Genomic DNA, 21,712 nt, shown 5'->3' with positions numbered 1-21,712 from the left:
AGGCCGGTCAAGCACACAGAGGAAACTAAGCCAGGTGAGGTCACCTTTTCCTGTTTTGTCCCTGCCCAAAATGTGAATCGCTTGCTCCCCAGAAAGTCAAAGGACTGGGCCATGCCACCAACCATCCATCTTTCACGGTGGCCTGAAGCGAGGGCCAAACCTGGCCACAGGAAGGGCATTTCTGTCCAAGGTTCAGAGCTTGAAGTAAGGAAAAGGATGTTCTGACCTCTGGCCCCAGCTACACTAGTGCTGCGCAACTCTGACCTGCAGGCCTAACTAGGCTCACCAGGCATCTCCTTTTGGTCTGCAAGGCTGTGTCAGCCAAGCCATGCCTATGTGTAATGGCTTGATTCCAAACTGGGGGTCAGAGGGATGGGTCACCTATCAAACTTGGCCTGCAGCGGGTGGCCATATCTAGCTCCCCACCCCCAATCTAGAGGACCAAGGGCCACCAGGAATCTGCACCCTCCTCCTCCCAGAAAGAATGCCGCAACCTCAGCCATTAGCCAGAGGAGGGGCAGCAGAGATCTTGCTTCCACCTCCTCTGCCAGAATGCGCCCGGCATCGACCGCCAACCGTCCTGAGGCTGCATAAGCAAAGGAAGGGCACCAGCCAGCGGAACAGGGATTACTGGGTTGTATTGTTTTTGTGAGCTGCCATGGAGATCAAGAGGCAGGGCATCAATCTTTTTAAACAAGTACAATCCACAGCCAGAAGCAGGTACATAAAATACCCAGCTGTCATGAGCATTAGCAACCTCCTGGCTTGTATGAATCATTTTTTCTAACAACGGCCAACACTGAATGTGCCTTTTTCATGTCCGTCGTGAATCAAGCAACCTCGAAACTAGACTTCAGAGAGGCATGGGGCTGTGTCTTGGTTCTTGCTGAGGGAACAGTGCCCTAAACCTGCCTTCACCAATCTGCTGGAAGTTTCAAAACACCAGTTGCTGGAAAATGCAGGGGAGACGGATCTTGAGCTTGAATCCTCCTTGCCAGTTTCCCACTGGGGCATCTAGTCGGCCACTGTGGAAGCAGGATGCTGGACTAGATGGGCCATTGGCCTGACCCGGGAGGGCATTTCTTATGTCCAGATGTTATGGACTACAACTCCCATCATTCCTGACCACTGTCCATGATGGCTGAATGGACAGAGTTGTAGTCCAGCACCTGGAACCCTCCCCGCACCCGCTTCAGCCTCCCCACTGATCACAGAATCATAGATCATAGAATCACAGATTCGAAAAGGACCCTGAGGATCATCTAGTCCAAGCATCCCCAAATTCAGCCCTCCAGTTGTTTTGGGACTACAATTCCCATCGTCCCTGACCACTGGTCCTGTTAGCTAGGGATAATGGGAGTTGTAGTCCCAAAACAGCTGGAGGGCTGGGTTTGGGGGGGCCTGACCTAGTCCGATGCCCTGCGGTGCAGAAATATGCAGCTGTCCTATACGGGGAATCAAACCTGCAACCCCGCTGTTATCAGCACCATGCTCTAACAACCAGGAAACAAGCTGGTTTCTCCTGCTCCAGAGGATAGAACTAGAACCAATGGCTTCCAGTTACAAGGAAGGAGATTCCGACTAAACATACAAAAAAAACTATCTGACAGCAAGAGCTGCTTGAGAGTGGAACTGTCTCCCTCGGGAAGTTATGGACTCTCCTTCCTTGGAGGTTTCTAAGTAGAGGTTGGATGGCCATCTGTCATGGTTGCTTTAGCTTTAGATTCCCACATTGCAGGGAGATTGGATTAGACCCTTCTAATTCTATGATTCTATGATTTAAACTGAACTATCCAGGATGATCTTTATGGCTGAGTAAGGATTTTGTCTCAGCAGTTCAAATGCTTTTATTTTAATAAATAAATGCCCATCTTTCTTGTCCAGAGGTGGTAGCTACTGCAAGCATCTTAGATTGGTATGTATCCACTAAACTACAAAACTACAGTGGTGCCTCGCAAGACGAAATTAATCCGTTCCGCGAGTATCTTCGTCTAGCGGTTTTTTCGTCTTGCGAAGCAACCCTATTAGCAGCTTAGCGGATTAGCGCTATTAGCGGTTTAGCGGCTATTAAAGGCTTAGCGGCTTAGCTGCTAAAAGGCTATTAAAGGCTTAGCGGCTTAGAAAAAGGGGGGGGAGCGAAAAAAAATCTCAAGACTCGCAAGACATTTTCGTCTTGCGAAGCAAGCCCATAGGGAAATTCGTCCTGCGAAGCGCATTGAAAAACGGAAAACCCTTTCGTCTAGCGGGTTTTCCGTCTTGCAAGGCATTCGTCTTGCGGGGCACCACTGTATTTGGTATGTACAGTGGTACCTCAGGTTAAGTACTTAATTCGTTCTGGAGGTCCGTACTTAACCTGAAACTGTTCTTAACCTGAAGCACCACTTTAGCTAATGGGGCCTCCTGCTGCTGCCGCGCCGCTGGAGCACGATTTCTGTTCTTATCCTGAAGCAAAGTTCTTAACCTGAAGCACTATTTCTGGGTTAGCGGAGTCTGTAACCTAAAGCGTATGTAACCCGAGGTACCACTATATCTGCAAAACTATAGGACTTTTCTTGCATTCAAGCTGAAATCAAGGAGTTGAAAGTGAAGCGAGCATTTCAAGTTATGATTTATATGAATCTATAATGAAATAAAATGAGTGGAATCCCAACCCTCTGGAGAAAACCTGGGGAGGGTATGGGGCGCATGTCAGGGGGAGTCCCACTGAACAACCAGAAATCCTTGTGCTAACATTAGCAGAATAGCACCTAATCTCTCATCTTCCTTGGATTCAATCATACTCATTGCATCACTTGAGGAACCCTATTTTATTATGGGTACTTTTTAGATGTAAACTCATAAAGCATTCTGGAAAACATAGCAAGTGCCTTCAGTTAAAAACTACATCTAAGTTTACATGAAGCATTCGTGTCAGCATTTGAAATTGGAGCCAAACTTTAATCAGAGGCATTTAAGTAGGCTTTAAAGTGGAAGTTTTCATAATTATTCCATTTGCGATTGATAACAATCATGGAACAAAAACGTTTTATTCCCCCATATAAATTCACTGTAATGGGTCGGGGGAGGGTGGCATTTTGGTAGGACTTGGAATGTGGGTGACCATACACGAAAAATATGCTGATTTATTGGGGGGGGGGGAGCAGCCAGTTCTGAGATTTTTTTCATTCACACAAGGGACCCACCACTTGAAAAAGGACACATTACTCATCCTCCAGACTATACTTCTATAGAAAAGATGCTTTGTTTTGCACGGCTAAAAGTCCCTTAGCAGGCACATTCCAAACCATTTGAGGAACAAAGATATTGCGCTGTAGCCTGGCACTAGACCCTTTTGGACATATAACGTTCTTTGCTCACATGTGGAAAACAGAGCGGAAGCTTTGAGTCATGTATGCAAGGAACTGTGCCGCAACAGTAAGCGTGCGCACACACAGAGAGAGAAAGTGATTTTAACGCTGAGAGCACAAAGCATTAGAAATTCCTGCTGGAACTAGCAGCAGTAGCATAAGAATGCATATGTGAAATTCTGTTTCATTCCAATGAATGGACTTGAGCCCCTGCCCCAAGGGAAGTAATGTAAGGTGAGCAGCCAGCCTGTGGCCACCCCACCAGAATGCCCTCTGAATACCAGGAGGCGGGGGTCACAAATGGGGAGAGTTTTTGTTGCTCTCGGGTCCTGCTTGCAGGCTTCCCTGAGGCACCTTGTTGACGAAGCTGAGAACAGCATGCTGGACGATGGGCCTGATCCAAGATGGCTCTGCTTATGTTCTCAACCAAGGAAGCCTTCTGACACCAACAGTCCAGGAGAGATTACGTGTAACTCCCAGGCACTTCTGAAGCAGGCTGCTCAGAGGCCTGTTCTTGCTGGCTACAGGTCCCCTTTGCCTTCCTCCACTTTAACTGCGCAGGAACCAGATAACCAGCATCCTTGGACAGTGAGAGAACATCTGAAAGGAACTCTTCTTTCAACCCATCATTCAATTCTAGTTCTTGATATGTAAGAAGCTTGCAGGGAGCATACCTTATGTAAACCCCCATCACCAAAGGCCAACAATTCCAAGACTGACATACAGTGGAGTCATAGGGGGGCCACCAGGACAGTTGTCTCAGGTGCAAAATTGTTAGCGGCACAAAATTTCAATTATCGGTGCTGCCTCAGCACAGCTACTTGCGTCCATCACTGGGCTCAGTTGAAAACAGCTTCTCCTTGTGACCAGGAAACAACCTCTCCAGACAACGGAGCAACTCTTATTTTATTTTCTCTATTGCTGCGATCTCCTGGGTGACGCAGACGTCATTAGGCAGTTGAATGCACATGCGTACTCCATCTCGTTTCCCTCTCACCCCCTCCGTGTGGCCCCGGGCACTGGCAACCCAAGCTATGCCACTGCAGCCGTATGACTGCAGCTCATTTGTGCAGCAATAGCAGGCATTGCATACGTGGCAGGCGCATACCTAACATGGCCCACCACGTGTGTCACCACCCAAATGTCAACAAACCAAAATAGAAAGGGCTTGTATACTCCGCCCCACCCCAAAGCAAAGACAGTCAGCCTCGCAACGCACGCATATGCACCTCACTTTTTCCTCCGGTGCTTTTCTTCTGGAAAAAGGAAGGAACTCCCCACGTTCCTCCTCGAAAGCAGATGGGCCTTATTATCTGTGCCTATGAAAATCCTATTTACAATGTTGTGCATTTCACGCTGTGATATCATATCTGGAACCAGCCGCTCTCCCCATCTGCAAAGAACAACTGTTCTCACATGTGTGTCAGGGGCCGAGGCTCTGGCTGCAGAATCTCATGATGTCATCCTTAACCCACATTACTTTGCAATCACTCACAAACAATAGCTGCTATATTTATCGGTGGAGATTTCTGCGTTTTCCTCCCCCAATTGTGCAGGAAGAGGCAGGCATTCAAGAGGGGGAATATGAACTGAACTAATGTTCTTTTGACTCTTCAGAACAGGTTACCTCCACACCTGCCAGAGGGTGTCAGTACTCTCAAGACTGTAGGGCCTCAGTCACAATATTCTGACTTTCTCCTTCAAAAACCATGACCATGACCACAGAGCTGGACAGGATCCACTAGGTCATTTAAGCCAACCCCCTGAGAGTGGATAATCTACGCCTCAAACCTCCTCTGACAGATGCCTCTTTGGGAAAATCTCAGAGGAAGGAGATCCCAAGCCTCCTCAATAGCTCTGTATTCTGCTGCTGATCTGCTCTTACTAGCTAGACCAGGAACTGTGAACTTAGAGGAGCTGGAAGGCTAATTTATTCCACCAGCAATATCAACCCTGCATGAATTCACCACCACTTCTGCTCTCATTAACCCCATCTCTGCCTCTCATCTTTCATACCCGGCTTCCTATTTAGACAGAAGAAAGGGGAGCACACAGCACTGGTTCCTAGCCTTCAAAATGGCTTAAGAAGTAATGTGGAGTCTGGGAAAGGGGTGACGCAGTGGGGGGCCTAACGTTTGAAGCCCACTAACTTGGGAGATTTAGGTTCAAGGTTAGACAAGAGCATCCCACCTTCCTACACTATAAAACCATTTGTTCCCTGTCCTCAGTGAAGAGGCAGGGAGGAAGAGAAGGAAAAGGTTTCCCCTCTTCTGCCTGAAATAGTTTTAAATACCGAAAAGCTACTCTCCAATCTGTTCTGCTGATTAACATGCCCATCTACCAGTTCAGCCCACTGATGCCTGCAGTCCTACCTGAGAGCTACACAGGTAAACAAGCACTGGGGGGGGGGGGTACAGAAGGACTGCCTCCATCGTCGCATCCCAAAATGCAAATCCACAGCAACAAAAGCTTGCTGCTTTTGCAGCCATTCCAAGTTCAAAGTACCTGGATAAGCGTTTTCCTTTTCAGTCCTGCTGAGACATCCTCCTTTGACATGTAGGCTTCAAATACTTTCTTCCTCCCCCGAGTTGGCTTGCTCCGAGTCTTTCTGTCGCCAGGGGCCAAGCAGGTGGTGTAGGGACCGCCTGGAAGAAAAAAAAAGGTAGAATCACTGCCTCACCATATATAACAAAGCTGTTTGTTTTTACAGAGACCAGTGGCTCAGTTCAGACATGCAAAAACCATGGCTAAGGAAGCTTAATTTTCCAGCAACCCAGAATGATCATTTAAGGGAGCCCTTTCTTCACACTTGCCACCCACCCTTTGAACCAGCCAGCAAAAAACCGGGAAGCCTTCAATTAACAGTTTACCTGTTCAAAGAAAACAGGAAATGGTTGTCAGCAGAAGGCATCCTGGCTAGTTCCCTAGTTCACCCAAAGGGTGGATCTCGGGGTTGTCATGGATAGCTCAGAGAGGATGCTGGCCTGGAGCACGGCTATTGTGAAGAAGCTAAATTCCATGCTCGAGATCATTAGGAAAGGGGTTGAAAATAAAACAGCCAGTATCATAAATGCTCTTTTAAGAACCTAGAGTGCTTCCGCACTGTGTCCAGTTTGGGTTGCCTTGATTCAAAAAGGACATCGTAGAGCTGGGGAAGATTCAAAAAGGCCAACCAAAATGACCAAGTGGTTGAAGCATCTCCCTTATAAGGAAAGGTTGTGGTATTTGTTGGGAGGGTAATAAGTGGGAGCATGACAGAAAGTTATTGATGCTGCGGAGAAACTGACCAGAAAAAAGTTATTCTTCCTCTTTTGTGATATCAGAATCCGGGGTCATCTAGTAAAACTGAATGGCAGAAGGTCAGGGACAGACAAATGGGAGAACTTCTCCACATTTAAGGCATAGTTAAAACCAGTGCTTTTTTTCTGGGGGGACGCAGGGGGACACATACCCCTAAACATTTTGTGAATCTAATTGGAGAAGAAACTAAAAAAATTTAAAACATTAGTTTGTTCTCTAGCACAGAGAATCGTCAGTTCCGTTGCTACCCCTGATGGTGGCCCCATTTCCTGTCACGGTGTTTCCTGAGTCTCAGATGGAAGCGAGCTTTTAATGTGTGAAGTAGAAGTTGAAAGTAGGAGGGAAGATGCTAGTGCACACAACCTCATGCCAATGCGGAAGTTACTGTGAGCTGTCAGCTGTGTAATATGAGGTAATTTACGTTCTTTGTACTTTTGTCCATTTACTATATTTATTTTTCCCGATCTGAACTATGAAATGGTGGTTTTCTTGAGTCAAAATGAGAGTACCCCTAAACATTTTTAAGGGGGGGGGAAGCACCGGTTAAAACTAAGGAAAACCTTAGGTGGTTTTCTGAAGAGATCAAACAACTTCATGGAGGATCAAGGTTATCAATGGCTGCTGGTCATGACAACAATGTGTTTACTCCAAAATCAAAGGCAGCATGCTCTGAGGACAGAACTTCCAAAGCTACTCTAGGAAAGAGGATGCTGGAACTTGATGGGCCTTTGAGCAGCAGGGCTGGGGGCACAGAAGGGAGTTTGTTTATATCTTGACTGATTAAGCTGAGATATAATGACCGTGTTTGAACGATTGTAACTCCTTGATATTTACTCCTTGCTGTTTATCTCTATTCCATAATTGCGCCAAATGATTAAAAAAAACAAACTGCAAGTTTACCGTACTTTGCAATAGTCGGTAACCTGGACATTTTAGCAAGAGGGAAAGGAAGTATGGGGAGACATGGAAATCTGAAGGGAAGAGGAGAAGAAAATGGGGATCTGCAGAACAAGTGTCCTGCTTCCTCTACAACCATGAGCACCAAAAATTTGTTGGCTGCCTGAAGAGAATGAAGGACCCAAGGTTTTCATGAGGTCTGATTCTGGATTCCTGCAGATGCACAGTGACTTGTAAAGCTGATCTGAGACACCGGGATGAGAATTCAGAATCACAACATCAGAGTCTGAAAGAGCACGCAGCCGATCATCCAAGGCGATTCCAATTTCTGAGCAGACTTCCATGCAGCTCATATTTTATGGGCATCGAGAGCATGAATGCAGAAAGCAAGCTTCACTTTTCAAATGTGGAACCTCCCCATTCATACCTCTGGGGGTCCCCAGCTGCCGCTGGCCCATTCTGCAGTCAGAGTTGCTCATGGTGTCTGTATGTGATTCAGAGAGCTGCCGCCTCCTCTCCACATTTGGGGGGGCTCTGGCCGATTCAGAGTGATTTCTGGTCCTCGGCAAGCCTTGCTTGTGTGCACCTAGAAGAATCAAAGCACAAGGGTGGTATATAGGCAAAAGAGTCTCAGAGCAAGGCCTCTCGCTGGCTATAATCCTGCCCCTCCTCATTAGAGCCTCTCACTGTATTGGTTTTACAATGCTCCTACAAAAACTAATGATGGCCACCAACTTGAAATGGCTTTGAAAAAGGATGAGACAATTTTATGGAGGATAAGGCTATCAATGGCGACTAACCACAATGGCCGTGTTGTCCCTGCCCTTTTGGAAGAAATATGACCCCAAATACTAGTTCCTGGGAATTGCCAGTGGGAAAGGGCTCTTGTGCTCGGATTTCCCTTGAGGCCTCTGTTTGTCCACTGCGAGAACAGGATGCTGGGCTAAATGGATCTTTGGCCCGATTATCCAAGCGGATTGCTCAGTCGGTTAGAGTGTGACGCCGATAACGCCAAGGTTGCAGGTTTGGTCCCCGTATGGGACAGCTGCATATTCCTGCATTGCAAGCGGTTAGACTGGAAGACCCTCAGGGTTCCTTCCAACTCTACAATCTATGAACTTAAGCTGCGTTTTGCACCTTTAATAACAACAACAACAACAACAACAACAACAACAACATTTTATTTATACCCCGCCCTTCCTGGTTCAAAAACTGGGCTCAGGGTGGCTAACAACAAATCTAAAACACTTTAAAACATTTAATTATAAAAGCGGCATAAAATACAGTATAAAAACATGAATAACAATAAAAATCAAAAATCAATTAGATAATCCCCAGGGCTAGCTCGCTGAATTGGTCCTACTTGGGTCAGCGAGGAGGCCAGGGGAGAATTAGCTGTGGGGTCTCAGAGTGGGTGATCTTCATAAAAGTGGAGGGGGAGGGAAGAGAAGAGAAGAAAAGGGAAATAAAAGATCAGGCTGAATTCAAATTAAAGGCCAGGCGGAATAGCTCTGTCTTACAGTACAGACAGAAGTAGGTTAAATCCTGAAGGGCCCTAGTCTCATGGGACAGAGCATTCCTTTGCACTTGTTGGGGGCCCAATCATCAAATTTCACAGCAAAACCTGGCTCCTTTACTATTCATTTATTTTGCACAGATGTCACACACCAACCACCACCACCAGTCAGCACTTTAACACATTGCTGCACTATTGAGATGTTGATTCCTGTCTTCATACATCCCCCACCAACAGTGCCGCCTTAAGCAGATAAAACTTCTACCTGCAGCAGAGCAGTGCCAACCCACCCACTCACCCACTTCCATGTGTGTAAAAAATGATGGGGGGAATCTCTCTTGGAAAGGAGGAAAGGAGCACACATGCGGAATCTGTGTGTCTGAGTGTCTCCTGTCTGTGTGCATGCGAGGGGTGGCTGAACCTCTTTGCCCTGGCCCTGCTGTGCCAGTCCTGTTAAGGAGGGATGCCACGGGTTCAGCCTGGGGTGTTTGGCATGCAAGGCTCTGCCCCAGAGCTCCTCTACTGCACTGCACCTTGAGAAAGGAAGGCAACCCAAAGGACAGAAGGCCAGTCCTAGAAAACCTTTCACCCGTCAGTCGTGAGAGACAGCAAGCCAACTGAAGTCAGAGAAAAGAGAGGAGGAGAGAGAGGTTCTCTGCCCATATACAATCTTGCAACTCAAGCGCTGGGCGTTTTCGCCTGCCGATGAACTCTCAGCTTTGTTTACATTGCGGTTATTTATGTCTTTAACCCAGATCTCCCAGGGTGAGAGGAACCAGGCGAGAGCATCGTTAAAGGCTTGTACGGTTCCCAGGTGACTCCCTACCAAGCAGAGCAATGGATTCCGACCGTCGGCTCACAGCACTAAATTGTTCCTTTTGATTTTTAAACACAATTTGGCGTAGAAGTGTTTGAATGGGGTGGGGGGAAGAGAATGGACAAAGTCTCCCATTGTTCGGTAACTTTCCCCACTAAAACGCTTCCATCTGCAACCTTCTGAGGTTAGTCCATAACTAGGTGTCAGGCCCTTTCAGTTTCTTCCACTTGCCTTCAAGTAGCGTCTCATTGTTCTCAGTGTTAGATCACAATCTAATTATAGGCAAAGTGAGCCTAGTATATGCACAGAGAGAGAGAGAGAGAGAGAGAGAGAGAGAGATAGGATTTTTATATGGTTTTTTAAAAAAGAAAAAAGAAAAACTTCCACATTTGCAGGAAACAGGAGCAAAGCCAAAGAACTGATAAAACAAATTAGAAGAATTTGCTTTCAGGTAACAAGATGGTTTCGACACATCGTTGCCTAGATAGGAAGGCTCCTGCACTGTTTCCAAGTACAGTGGTATCTCTGGTTATATACTTAATTCGTTCCGGAGGTCCATTCTTAACCTGAAACTGTTCTTAACCTGAAGCACCACTTTAGCTAATGGGGCCTCCCGCTGCTGCCGCGCCACCGCCGCACAATTTCTGTTCTCATCCTGAAGCAAAGTTCTTAACCCGAGGTACTATTTCTGGGTTAGTGGAGTCTGTAACCTGAAGCGTATGTAACCTGAAGCATATGTAACCCGAGGTACCACTGTATTTCCTGCAGATATGGGGAATTCAAAGGAGCCTAGCCAATCCCTTTGGCTTTAACTCACAGTTGTCCAAGAATATGTAGGAATTGGGGAGGGGGGTCCCCTGGTTTTTGCAACGAAAGGGTAGGATGAGGAGTGCCAAACCCTCCCACGGCTCCTTAAGAGCCTTGCCCTGAGGCCCAGAAGTGAATAGCAGCCCTCAAACGCAGCCCTCCTGACTCTGCCAAGCCACGCCCTCTCACAAGGCCACACCCCTCACAAGTGCGCTATTGAACCGTGATGCATGCTGGGGTGAGGGAGGAAGGGGTGAGAGTCCGTGGACTGTGAGCGCATAGAGACCACTGGCTTTTGGGTGGCTGGGGTGCACCCTAGCACACATGAAGGCAAGAGTGGCACCCGTTGCTCCTCCCACTTCCCCCCCGAAGCCCCCACCCCACCTCTGACCTCTGCCCCTTGGAAGTCTGCCCAGAGCAAAGGTGCTCCACCCTTCTGTTGCAGCAACCACACCACAGCCAAATCCCTTGTCGTGACTTACTTCTGCCGTCGCTACAACATGACTCTTAACCTTGGAAATTTACTTATTTAAGCTTAAACAAAAATCTGCCACTCGGCCAGCAAGGCTCACCGAGCGGCATACATGAAACAGATAAACAAACAAAGCCGTAAACGCAAGGAAATGCCTCCAACGAAAAAAGCAGCACTTATACAGCCGAGATCGCTAAACGGATTTCAAAACACAGCATTAGAAGGCCTGGGCCAATAAACTATTCAACTGGTGCTGAACATAAAAACAGAGACGGCACCAGGAGAGCGTCTCAGGGAAGGAGGCTCCATAAATGGGGTGCTACAACTGTAAAGGCCCTGTGGCCAGTCTCCATGGGCCTTACTGTAGCTGGTGGAGGAGCAAAGATACAGGACGGGAGGTCTGTGGCTTAAAAACTGGGCAAATCCATATGCATGAAGTTTAGGTCTTTAGGTGCCATGGTCCTAAGCCATTTAGAGGTTTATAAATTTCAGAGTCCAGAAATGTTGGCTTGGTTACTAGCCAGACGTAATTTGTGGCTGCCACAAGTCCTCTGCACATGCCAGGGAACTGCAGGGTGTGATCATGGTGGTGGGGCTTGTCTTCATACCACGATGAACGTGGGAGGTGGCAAAAGCAGAGCAAGAATCTGTCTACTGCAACGCCCAGAGCAACACGCAAGACCCGTCCTCCCTTCTGCAGAGCTGGAGTAGGAGAAGGGGCTTCCCATACTGTGCTGAACACGAGCTTGCACCAGACAACTGGGGCAGGGAGCAGATTTGTGGAGATTTGCTTGAGGATACTGGAAGGAAAGAAGAAAAAGCCCCAAGCAATGTAGGGGGGCAGGATAATAAACTATCCAAAAAGGGAGATGCCACAAGGATGCAAACAGGGCATGGGCAATGCAACATGTGGCCTGGTCCTCAGTTCTTAAGGCAATTCCTGGATAAGCATCCACTGCACTTCAAGAGCGCCTTCTTGTTGGTGTGGCAAATATGCGTGTAAGCACACAGCTCCAAAATACTTTGAAAAATCCCACAGATCGGAGGTAGGAATGACACTTTGCTTGTGGGAGCTGCTGGGTTCTAGAGCCGCCACCCCCCGCCATCCTACATAGCAAGACCTCTGCCAGAGACCTTGGAGGCAGTCTTTGAAATTAGCCAGGCACATTTTGAACCTTGCTATTGGCCACTTTTATATGCCTGTTGTCTTTGTCCATGGAGTTTTCTTGGCAGGGATACTGGAGTGGCTTGCCGGTTCCTCCTCCAGGTGGATCACGTTTGGTCAAAACTCTCCACTATGACCTGTCCATCTTGGGTGCCCTGCTCGGCATAGTTCATAGCTTCTCTGAGTTATTCAAGCCCCTTCGCCACGGCAAGGCAGTGATCCATGAAGGGGACATGACCTTGCCAACAAAGGTCAAAGCTATGGTTTTCCCAGTAGTGATGTATGGAAGTGAGAGCTGGACCATAAAGAAGGCTGATCGCCGAAGAATTGATGCTTTTGAATTATGGTGCTGGAGGAGACTCTGGAGAGTCCCATGGGCTGCAAGAAGATCAAACGTATCCATTCGGAAGGAAATCATCCCTGAGTGCTCACTGGAAGGACAGATCCTGAAGCTGAGGCTCCAATACTTTGGCCACCTCATGAGAAGAGAAGACTCCCTAGAAAAGACCCTGATGTTGGGAAAGATGGAGGGCACAAGGAGAAGGGGACAATAGAGGATGAGATGGTGGGACAGTGTTCTCGAAGCTACCAGCATGAGTTTGACCAAACTGCGGGAGGCAGTGGAAGACAGGAGTGCCTGGCATGCTCTGGTCCAGGGGGTCACGAAGAGGCGGACACGACTAAATGAGTAAACAACAAATTGGCCACTTGCGACCAAGTGAAGGTGCCTGGGCACCAGGATGGTGTCTGACATCTCCACCATCTTGAGGCGCATGCCTGGGGATCCTTGGATCTAGATTGTTTTCCCACACTAATATCACATCCTGTAGAATTCTATCAGTTATATTTTATCTGCACAATCGGAACGAATTTCAGGAACCTAAATGCTTTTTTTGTGCAATTTCAGCAGGAGCAGTGAACAACGTTACACTTAATTGTTGTTGCTTGTCTTCACTTCCCCCCACCGCACTTCCCTGCTCTCAGTTGTGAAGAATATTCTTAGATTATGAATGGTCCTGGAGAAGGAACTGGCAAACCACTCCAGTATTTTGGCAAGAAAACTCCATGGACACAAAAAAGGAGAAGCTTTGAGAAGAAAGTGAGAGTTTCCAAGGCATGCTCTGGGTCATGGGGTGACAGAGAGTCGAACACGACTAAGACAACTAAACAATAACAACAATGAATGGTCCATGTCACCAGGAATAGGCCAATAGATATGTGGATTGTCCCTGGATCAAGGGACTTTTCTTCTTTAAGTTCTCAAAGTTCTTAACCGAGCTCAAGGTTGTCATCTGAATTAGTCAAATGTTTAACTGATAATCAATCACAGTCAGTACATCATTGAAAAATAAGACTTTAGAGCAGTCTTGCTCCAAAATGGCAACTAAACATTGTGTTTAAGCAACCTTGGTTTAAGGAGCCATTTGGCGCCAGCTTATATATCTGAGTTTCTAACACTGCTTGGAGGGTCACTCTAAGTAGTTTATACTGGGATCAATGGACAAAAGGCAGATTCCAACACGAAATCAAATACACTGCAAGGAAGAAGGAACAGGTCTGGGGTGCTGCATTTCCTAACCTTCCACCCAGCTCACTGCTGCTCCAGCCATGTGCAGCATTACCTAAGGAGAAAAAGTTGCCAAATCAAAATCCCACAATGAGTTCCCACAATTACTCGTGCGCCTGGTATGAAGGAAGCCGGCGACGTCAAGCTGCGCAAACCAGGCAGAACAGCAAACACGGGTGCCATGGTCTTGAATGTGGATCGCAGCGGCACACACAGATTCTGTTTGACAGATCAAAAGTGACCCTCTTGTTTTATCAAAATAACTCGAGAGATCAAATGTCCTGCCTGAAAACCCCCGTCAAACACAGTTTTTTTGTAAGAAAACAGAGGCAGCTGTTGGTTGTGCTGTTTTGATGGGAAGCAGTCACGGAGCCAGGCTTAACCAAACCAAACTCACACACACAGATGCAGCGTTCTTGACAAATTCCACCTCCCCTCCAGCTCAGGTGGTGATGGCCTCTGGCTCAAGTGGCTTTAAAAGGGGAATAGACAAGTTAATAGAGGATCAGCATTTGTCCCAATGGCTATTAGTAAAGATGGCAGTGTGGAGCACCCATGTTCAGAGGCAGTATATCTCTGAATACTTGGTGTGGGGATAAACAGCAAGGGGAGGGGCGTTCCAGTAGCCACTGGTGGAAACAGGGTTCTGGACTGGACAGACTATTGATCTGATCCAGCATAGCTTGTATATGCTTAAGCTGCTTTCACAGTTGCATTGTAGTGTGGTTCGGATATGCATCCCCATCAGTGTAAGAAACTCAGATATATAAGCTGGGCGTCAAATGGCTCCTTAAACCAAGGTTACAGTCACCAGAACAGAATGTCTAGTTGCCATTTTTGAGCAAGACAGCTCTAAAGTCTTATTTTTCAAATGATGGACCAACTGTGATTGATTATCAGTTAAACATCTGGCTATTTCAGATGACAACCTTAAGCTATGTTAAGAACTTTTGAGAACTTAAAGAGGAAGAATGCCGCTGCCAGACTAGTGACTGGGAGAGGCCACCATGACCATTTAACATTGGTCTTAAAGGATCTACATTGGCTTCCAGTAAGTTTCGGAGCACAATTCCAAGTGTTGGTGCTGACCTTTAAAGCCCTAAACATCCTCAGCCCAGTATACCTGAAGGAGCGTACCGACCCCCATCGTTCTGCCCGGACACTGAGGTCCAGCTCCGACGGCCTTCTGGCAGTTCCTTCACTGCGAGAAGTGAGGTTACAGAGAACAAGGCAGAGGGCCTTCTTGGTAGTGGCACCCACCCTGTGGAACGCCCTCCCACCAGATGTCAAAGAGAAAAACAACTACCAGACTTTTAGAAGACATCTAAAGGCAACCCTGTTTAGGGAAGTTTTTAATGGTTGGTGTTCTACTGGGTTTTTAATATTTTGTTGGGTGGCAGAGTGGCAGGGGCAACCAGTCAGATGGGCGGCATATAATTATCATTATCATTATTATTATTATTATATAAGGCAAGGAGAATAGAATCATGTGCCACTAACCATTAATGAGAGAGAAAGAGAGAGAGAGAGAGAATTGTCCTCCATAGCCATGCAGAAGTGTACGGCTAGTAGCCCCTGTGCTTCAGGAGGACACCGGCAACCTGAGCAAATACAGAACAGAATATTGTAGAGAGCAAGGAAGTTATGCAAGGCCCACAGATACACCATCCTGGCATGCTCGGCTGAGGCTTGGCCCCAGAGCCATTTAGTAGCAGGGGGCCGAAAGTTTATCAAAACAGTTCCCGCGCTCCAGCTGAGCGCAAGGCAACATCTGCTTTGTCAGGGAGGGGCTGCGGCACGCCAATGGTTTTTCAGGACTCTCCGTGAACCTGCTCCACCCTGCTCGTGACCCCCTGGCCACCTCCTCTGCCTGCTAGTGCTCTCCATCCGCCTGTCAGTGTTGGGCTCTGAGACGCGGCCGGCCGTGGATCTCTCCTTCCAGCTGCTGCACAGGCTCCACCCCCACCACCCACCCACCTGCCCCGAGACACCAGCTGAATTCCCCCTTTTTCTCTTTGGCCAAGGGCAGGTCCGCTGCACTATAAAAAGCCTCGGAGATGGTTCAGAATGCAAGCAAAAGAAAACATGGCCAAGGATACTTCTCTGCTTTCTTTGGACCCAGAAAGGAAGAAATAAAAAGCCTACAGGAAGCTCTTAAAAGAAGGCAGAGAAAGAAGGCAAAAGGGAGTTTAAATATTCCAGAGCACAGTGAAATGTGCAATTGTGCCATGTGACAGGGGCTTGCAGGCTGCAAGTGGCGGGGGGGGGGAGGCACACTAAAACATCATGCTCTGAAGACACATGAAGAAGCAGCTGTCCTGCTGAAAACCAAGCAGGCCTGGATCTGGTCACTAAGAGACAGCGTGGGAAACCCAAGTTTGCTGCCTGAAGTGCAGAAAGGTAGAATAAAAATAAAAATACAGTGGTGCCTCGCAAGACGAAATTAATTCGTTCCGCAAGTTTTTTCTTCTTGCGAGTTTTTCGTCTTGCGATGCACGGTTTCCCATAGGAATGCATTGAAAATCAATTAATGCGTTCCTAAGGAAACCGCCTTCAGACCAGGTCCGGGGACAGTCTGTCCCCCGACCTCTTCTGAAGGCTGGGGGGGGGGGAAACAAGGGCTTTTCTTCCCACCCCCAGCATTTTAAAAAACCCCGGGACAGCGGAGGACTTCTCCGCTGTCCGGGGCGATCTTAAAATGCTGGCGGGCGGCATTTTAAAATCGCCCGGGACAGCGGAGGACTTCTCCGCTGTCCGGGGCGATGTAAAAGCCCCTGGGAAGGCAGGCAGGGGGGACAAAGACTTTTGCCCCCCGCCCGCCTTCAGAAGAGGTCCTGGACCTCTTCTGAAGGCGGGCGGGGGGCGAAAGTTTTTGCCCCCCCCCGCCTGCCTTCAAAAGCCGTCCGCGATAGCGGGAAGCTCTTCCCTGCTATCCCGGACTGCTTTTAAAATGCTGGCGGTGGGGAGCAAAGCCTTTCGGCCCCCGCCGGCCTTCCTGGACCTCTTCTGAAGGCCGGAGGGGGGGAAAGGCTTTGCTCCCCACCGCCAGCATTTAAAAGAGGTCCCCGGAGATTTCCCTATGGGCTTTCGTCTTGCGAAGCAAGCCCATAGGGAAATTCGTCTTGCGAAGCGCCTCCAAAACAGAAAACCCTTTCGTCTGGCGGGTTTTCCGTCTTGCGAGACATTCGTCTTGCGGGGTACCACTGTAAGTTAAAAGTTTGGTGGAATGCTCCAATGTTTAAAACAAATAAGCCTCTCTTTGCATGCAGAAACTTAGCAGGACAGGGAGAAGAGTAGGCAGGAACCTTTCTCCCAAATAGCTTTCTATACTCAAGGAGGTTTGCTTTTATTTTTATGGAAAACTGTCAGCAACATTCAGCGGAGATGACAGAGGGACCAGGAAGGCTAGTTGACGGTCCCAACTGCTGGGAGAGGAGACAATGTGTGCCAAGAGCGCTTAGATTCACCCAGAAGCCTGCAAAGGAGATGGCCATAGCAAGGAGGTATGAAGGGGCAAAGCTAGCAGAAAGACAGAGGACATCAAAGTCCAAGAAGCCAGTGTTAGAAACTCAAAAGATATATGAAGCTAGGAGCCAAATGGCTCCTTAAACCTAGGTTGCAGTCGCCAAAATGGGATGTCTAGTTGCCATTTTGGGGCAAGACTAAAGGCTTATTTTTCAGATTATGGACTGACAGTGATTGATTATCTGTTAAACATCTGGCAAGTTCAGATGACAACCTCAAGCTTGGTTAAGAACTTTGAGAACTTAAAGAAGAAAAGTTACTTGATCCAGGGACAGTCCATGTATGTATTGGCCTATTCCTACCTCTTGTTCTTAATAGTGACTGCTTCTGCTCAGGCTGCACAGAAAAAGCATTTTGATTCCTGAAATTCGTTCCAATTGCGCAGATAAAATATAACATATATAAATCTGAACACTGTTAGGAAGGACAGATCGTGAAGCTGAGGCTCCAATACTTTGGCCACCTCATGAGAAGAGAAGACTCCCTGGAAAAGACCCTGATACTGGGAAAGATGGAGGGCCCAAGGAGAAGGGGACGACAGAGGACGAGATGGTTGGACAGTGTTCTTGAAGCTACCAGCATGAGTTTGACCAAACTGCGGGAGGCAGTGGAAGACAGGAGTGCCTGGCGTGCTCTGGTCCATGGGGTCACGAAGAGTCGGACATGACTAAACGACTAAACAACAACAACAAGTAACCAATAGTTGGGGATGATGGTAGAGACAGAGGAGGAGGAGGAGGAAGAGCAGAGAGGATAAACAAGAACTGTCAGGTGTTTGGTATACTTCATGACAACCCCAGCAAACAAGGCCTTGCTGGCTGGGGCTGATGGAAGCTGTAGTCACAAAGATATGGAGGGCATATGATAATGCACCTTTGGGAACACTGCCACAAGTTCCTCCCCTTGTTTGAGACTTTCACAGGGCTCCAATTGCTGACACTGTGTTTTGAATATGTGGTTTTAAGAACGGTAGCCCTGCACAAGAGCATGATATAAGCTCCCAAGAGAAGATCTATCCACTGTTGTACTAACACTGTTCTTGGTGCAAGCCAAAAAACATCACATCACAACTGCACAAAGTTTAGGAATGCATGCATCCCTTCCCTACCAAGAAATCAGGAGAGAAATTTGCAAAGACATTTTGAAACAATTGGAGAGTCAGTGCCATGCTATAAATCCAGACTCCCTTCTTTTCTGTATCCTATTACTCTGATTAACGTCATTTACAGATAGTCAACTGGATTTAAGGGGGGAATTGTTTGGGGCTTGAAGGTTTCCACACCAGCTGGTGCTCTGGCCTTTCAATAAATTGGAACCTCACAGGTCTTGGCTAGATAGATGGTTGTAGTCCCAGTTAAAAAGGCCCAGAGTCTCAAACTCCTGGGCCACCCCAGACCTAGAGATCATGTCAGGCTCAGTACCTTCAGCAGAGTCAGCATAAGACCCCACAGATCTCAGCAGAGATCAGTTTCATGCCCACCCACCAGCAATGGAACTGAATTAAATCAGCTCACTTTCCTAAGCACTTCCATTCAATCAGGAACCAGGATTATGATAAATCTGAACAGTCTTCGGAGAAGACCGGTCTAAACAAACACAGAACGGATTTTGGTCCCTTGCGCCAAAACACTGCTCTATAAATTACGACTCCTGGCACCTGCATGGGTTCGATAAAGCTGGGTCTGTTGAGCACATTTTGCGCAACCCCTGAGTCAACACTTCAGAAAAACTCACATTTAGTACCCGAGGACATAAGGTCCCCTGGCCCAGTTTCCACAGCAAAGAGGGCTCCACGTAATATGGCATATGACTCACCCTAAATGGACCAGAGGGGTGCAATTTTGCAATATGAAATTGTGTCCAGGGTTTATTAGATTTCTGTCTTGCAAACTGTTAACAGGGAGCTCCATCACCCTGCCAGACTCAAAGTAACCCTGAATACCCAGAGCAGCCTTCTCCAACCTACTACCCTCGAGACCAGTCCTAGCTCCAAATATCTGGAAGGCACTGGGGGAGAGGCTGAGTCAGAAATTACAGCATGTTAATATATAGCAGTGTATAAGCCATCTACAGGAAACAAACCCCAAGCATTAGTGGTGTTCAAAGTGTCTGCTCACAGATGCCAAGATCTCATCTTCCCATGTGAACAAGCTATAGCTTGATTTAAAAGGGGTCAAGTTTAATCACTGGTTTAAACCAGCTTTCTAATTTGTATTCTTTATTGGGTACTGTGTGTACCAATAGGTTGCTATACGAATATATGCATGTATGTTTGCTATTAAATACAGTCTTCATTCAGCCCAGAAGCGTAACCCAAAACTTCTGGTCATACAGTCCACAGACCTACTGCACTGCACAAGCCTTCCTCAACCAGGGGATGTCCAGATATTTTGGACTTCAACTTCTACCTGGCCTAGCCAATGCAACTGTGCAGTGCAAAAGGATATCCAAAGTGAGGAGGCAGATTTCTGTTTGGTTCTCTATTTAAGCACGATCACTTGAAGACCAAGTGTCCAGAACAAAGACTGTTAGTTAACAGGGTTTTTCCAAGACACAGAAGCTAAATATTGAACATGGAAGTGAACCTCCTCATATCTAAAGATGCTCATTGGAGGACCTGATCCATTCCCCTCCATCACCTTACAGCAGGTGGCCATCAGGTCAAAAGTCCTTTCAATAGTGGTGTAGAACTGTAGAACTTCCTTCCTAAGCAGATGTGTCTCACTCCATCTTTTTGGCCTTTGAAACTGCAAGTAAAGATGAATCTTTGGGGGTTCACTGAGTTTGTGTGTTACTGCACTTTTACTACCAGAGCAGGAGTCAAGTTAGTCAGTTGCAGAAAACACAACCAAGTCCTATGGCACCTTAAGGACTACCATCTTTAACTATCACTACTGCTTTGCTAAGAACACGAGATGAGCTTCGCCAATGAACCAGACCCAAAGCCTAGATTTTTGATAGACTAAAACAGGGTTTCCCAAATTTGGGTCTCTGGCTGTTTTTGGACTACAGTTCCCATCATCCCTGACCACTGGTCCTGCCAGCTAGGAGACCCAAACAGCTGGAGACCCAAATTTGGGAAACTCCAGGCTAAAATATTGCCACGATTTATTGAGCATGAGAATGTCATAAAAGTCCTGCTGTATCAGACCAAAGAACCACCTAGTCCAACAATCTGTTCTCACATCAGCCAACCTGATCAGAATGGGAAACCAGCAAGAAGGCTGAGTGCAACTGCGCTCTCCCGATTTGTGATTCTCAGCAACTGGATTCAGAGGCCATGTCTAACAGAACATTGCCATCTGGGCTAGTAGCAATTGGAAGCTTTACCCTCTTCAAATTTGTTTAAACTTGTTTTTAAGCCATTCAGGTTGCCGGCCATCACTCCACCTTGTAGCAGCAAAGTTTTAACTATGCTCTGTTTGCCCTGAAACGTCCAGCGCCCAGCACCTTCATTGTTTTGGTTGCCCTTTTCTGCCACTTTCTTGCTTCCCTCTATTAGTTTTTGTTGCTGTGCTGTTCAGTCTTTATTTTGTTTTTCGTAAAGATTTCAAATACGCTGTCAGCTGCCTTGTGGATCCACAGATCAAAAGGTGGCAGTATTACTATTGCAATGGGCTGGAATCAAATATATTACACAAGATTTCAAGACACTCAATTACTCAACCCTTCGCCGGCATCATGAGAATTTCCACCTATCACCATCCTTCCGCCATTCACATATTTTCATCTTCCTGGTTAGAACAACTAAGGACTCTCCCATGGCACTTTGCCTGCCAGGAAGCTCATTTCATACCACAAAATAGCCAATAGTTTGAAACCGTCTCTCAGCATCTCATCTCCCTGTCCATCCCACAGCCAGCTCAACCTGTACAATCCACACCTCAGTGTGTCTTGTGCGGAAAGCAGGAGCAAACTAAGTGCCCCACCTACGCCAAGGTGCGCCTATAGAACAGAAACTCCATGCGGCTTAAGCAAGCTTGACCTGACTGGCCGCCTGCTGCAATGGAAGGCAAAAGTCACCACCAAGCACAACTGGTGCGACGGAATCACTGCTAGCCAATCTGAGCTGTTGCTAAGGGAGGGTTCTACAAAACATCAACGGTCACTGGTCCTAGAGCTTTCTACAGCTCTTATTCCTGGTAAGTAGCTCTCCCAATTTTGCCACCATTTTGGGCTGATGCATTTTTTAAAAAAATAACACGGCTGGCGCAAGCTTCTCTTTCATCCTCACACACTCTGTTTATCCACTTAGTTTAACTTGCTGCTGAATGAAACCTAGTTCTTATTCTCTTATAA

General features: G+C 47.3%; 1 protein-coding gene across 5 annotated transcripts in view; it reads right to left on the bottom strand.

Moving 5' to 3' along the window:
• The window catches only part of DIS3L2 (DIS3 like 3'-5' exoribonuclease 2), a 196,771-nt gene that overhangs the window by 165,602 nt on the left and 9,457 nt on the right, over nucleotides 1-21,712 (bottom strand). For 3 of the 5 annotated variants that reach the window (XM_081007397.1, XM_081007400.1, XM_081007398.1), the window contains 2 exons: nucleotides 7,972-8,130; nucleotides 5,853-5,992 (listed from right to left, as the gene is read on the bottom strand). In XM_081007397.1, the coding sequence (XP_080863523.1) occupies nucleotides 5,853-5,992; nucleotides 7,972-8,130 (299 nt within the window). Of the gene's footprint in view, nucleotides 1-5,852; nucleotides 5,993-7,971; nucleotides 8,131-21,296; nucleotides 21,464-21,712 lie in introns of those variants that run through there. The other 2 variants (XM_081007401.1, XM_081007399.1) reach the window with 2 other exon arrangements.

The sequence above is a fragment of the Podarcis pityusensis genome (assembly GCF_964106645.2).
Source record: "Podarcis pityusensis genome assembly, chromosome: 5".
NCBI lineage: Eukaryota > Metazoa > Chordata > Lepidosauria > Squamata > Lacertidae > Podarcis > Podarcis pityusensis.
Note: the sequence above shows the minus strand (reverse complement) of the source record. Positions and strands in the feature narration are given on the sequence as shown.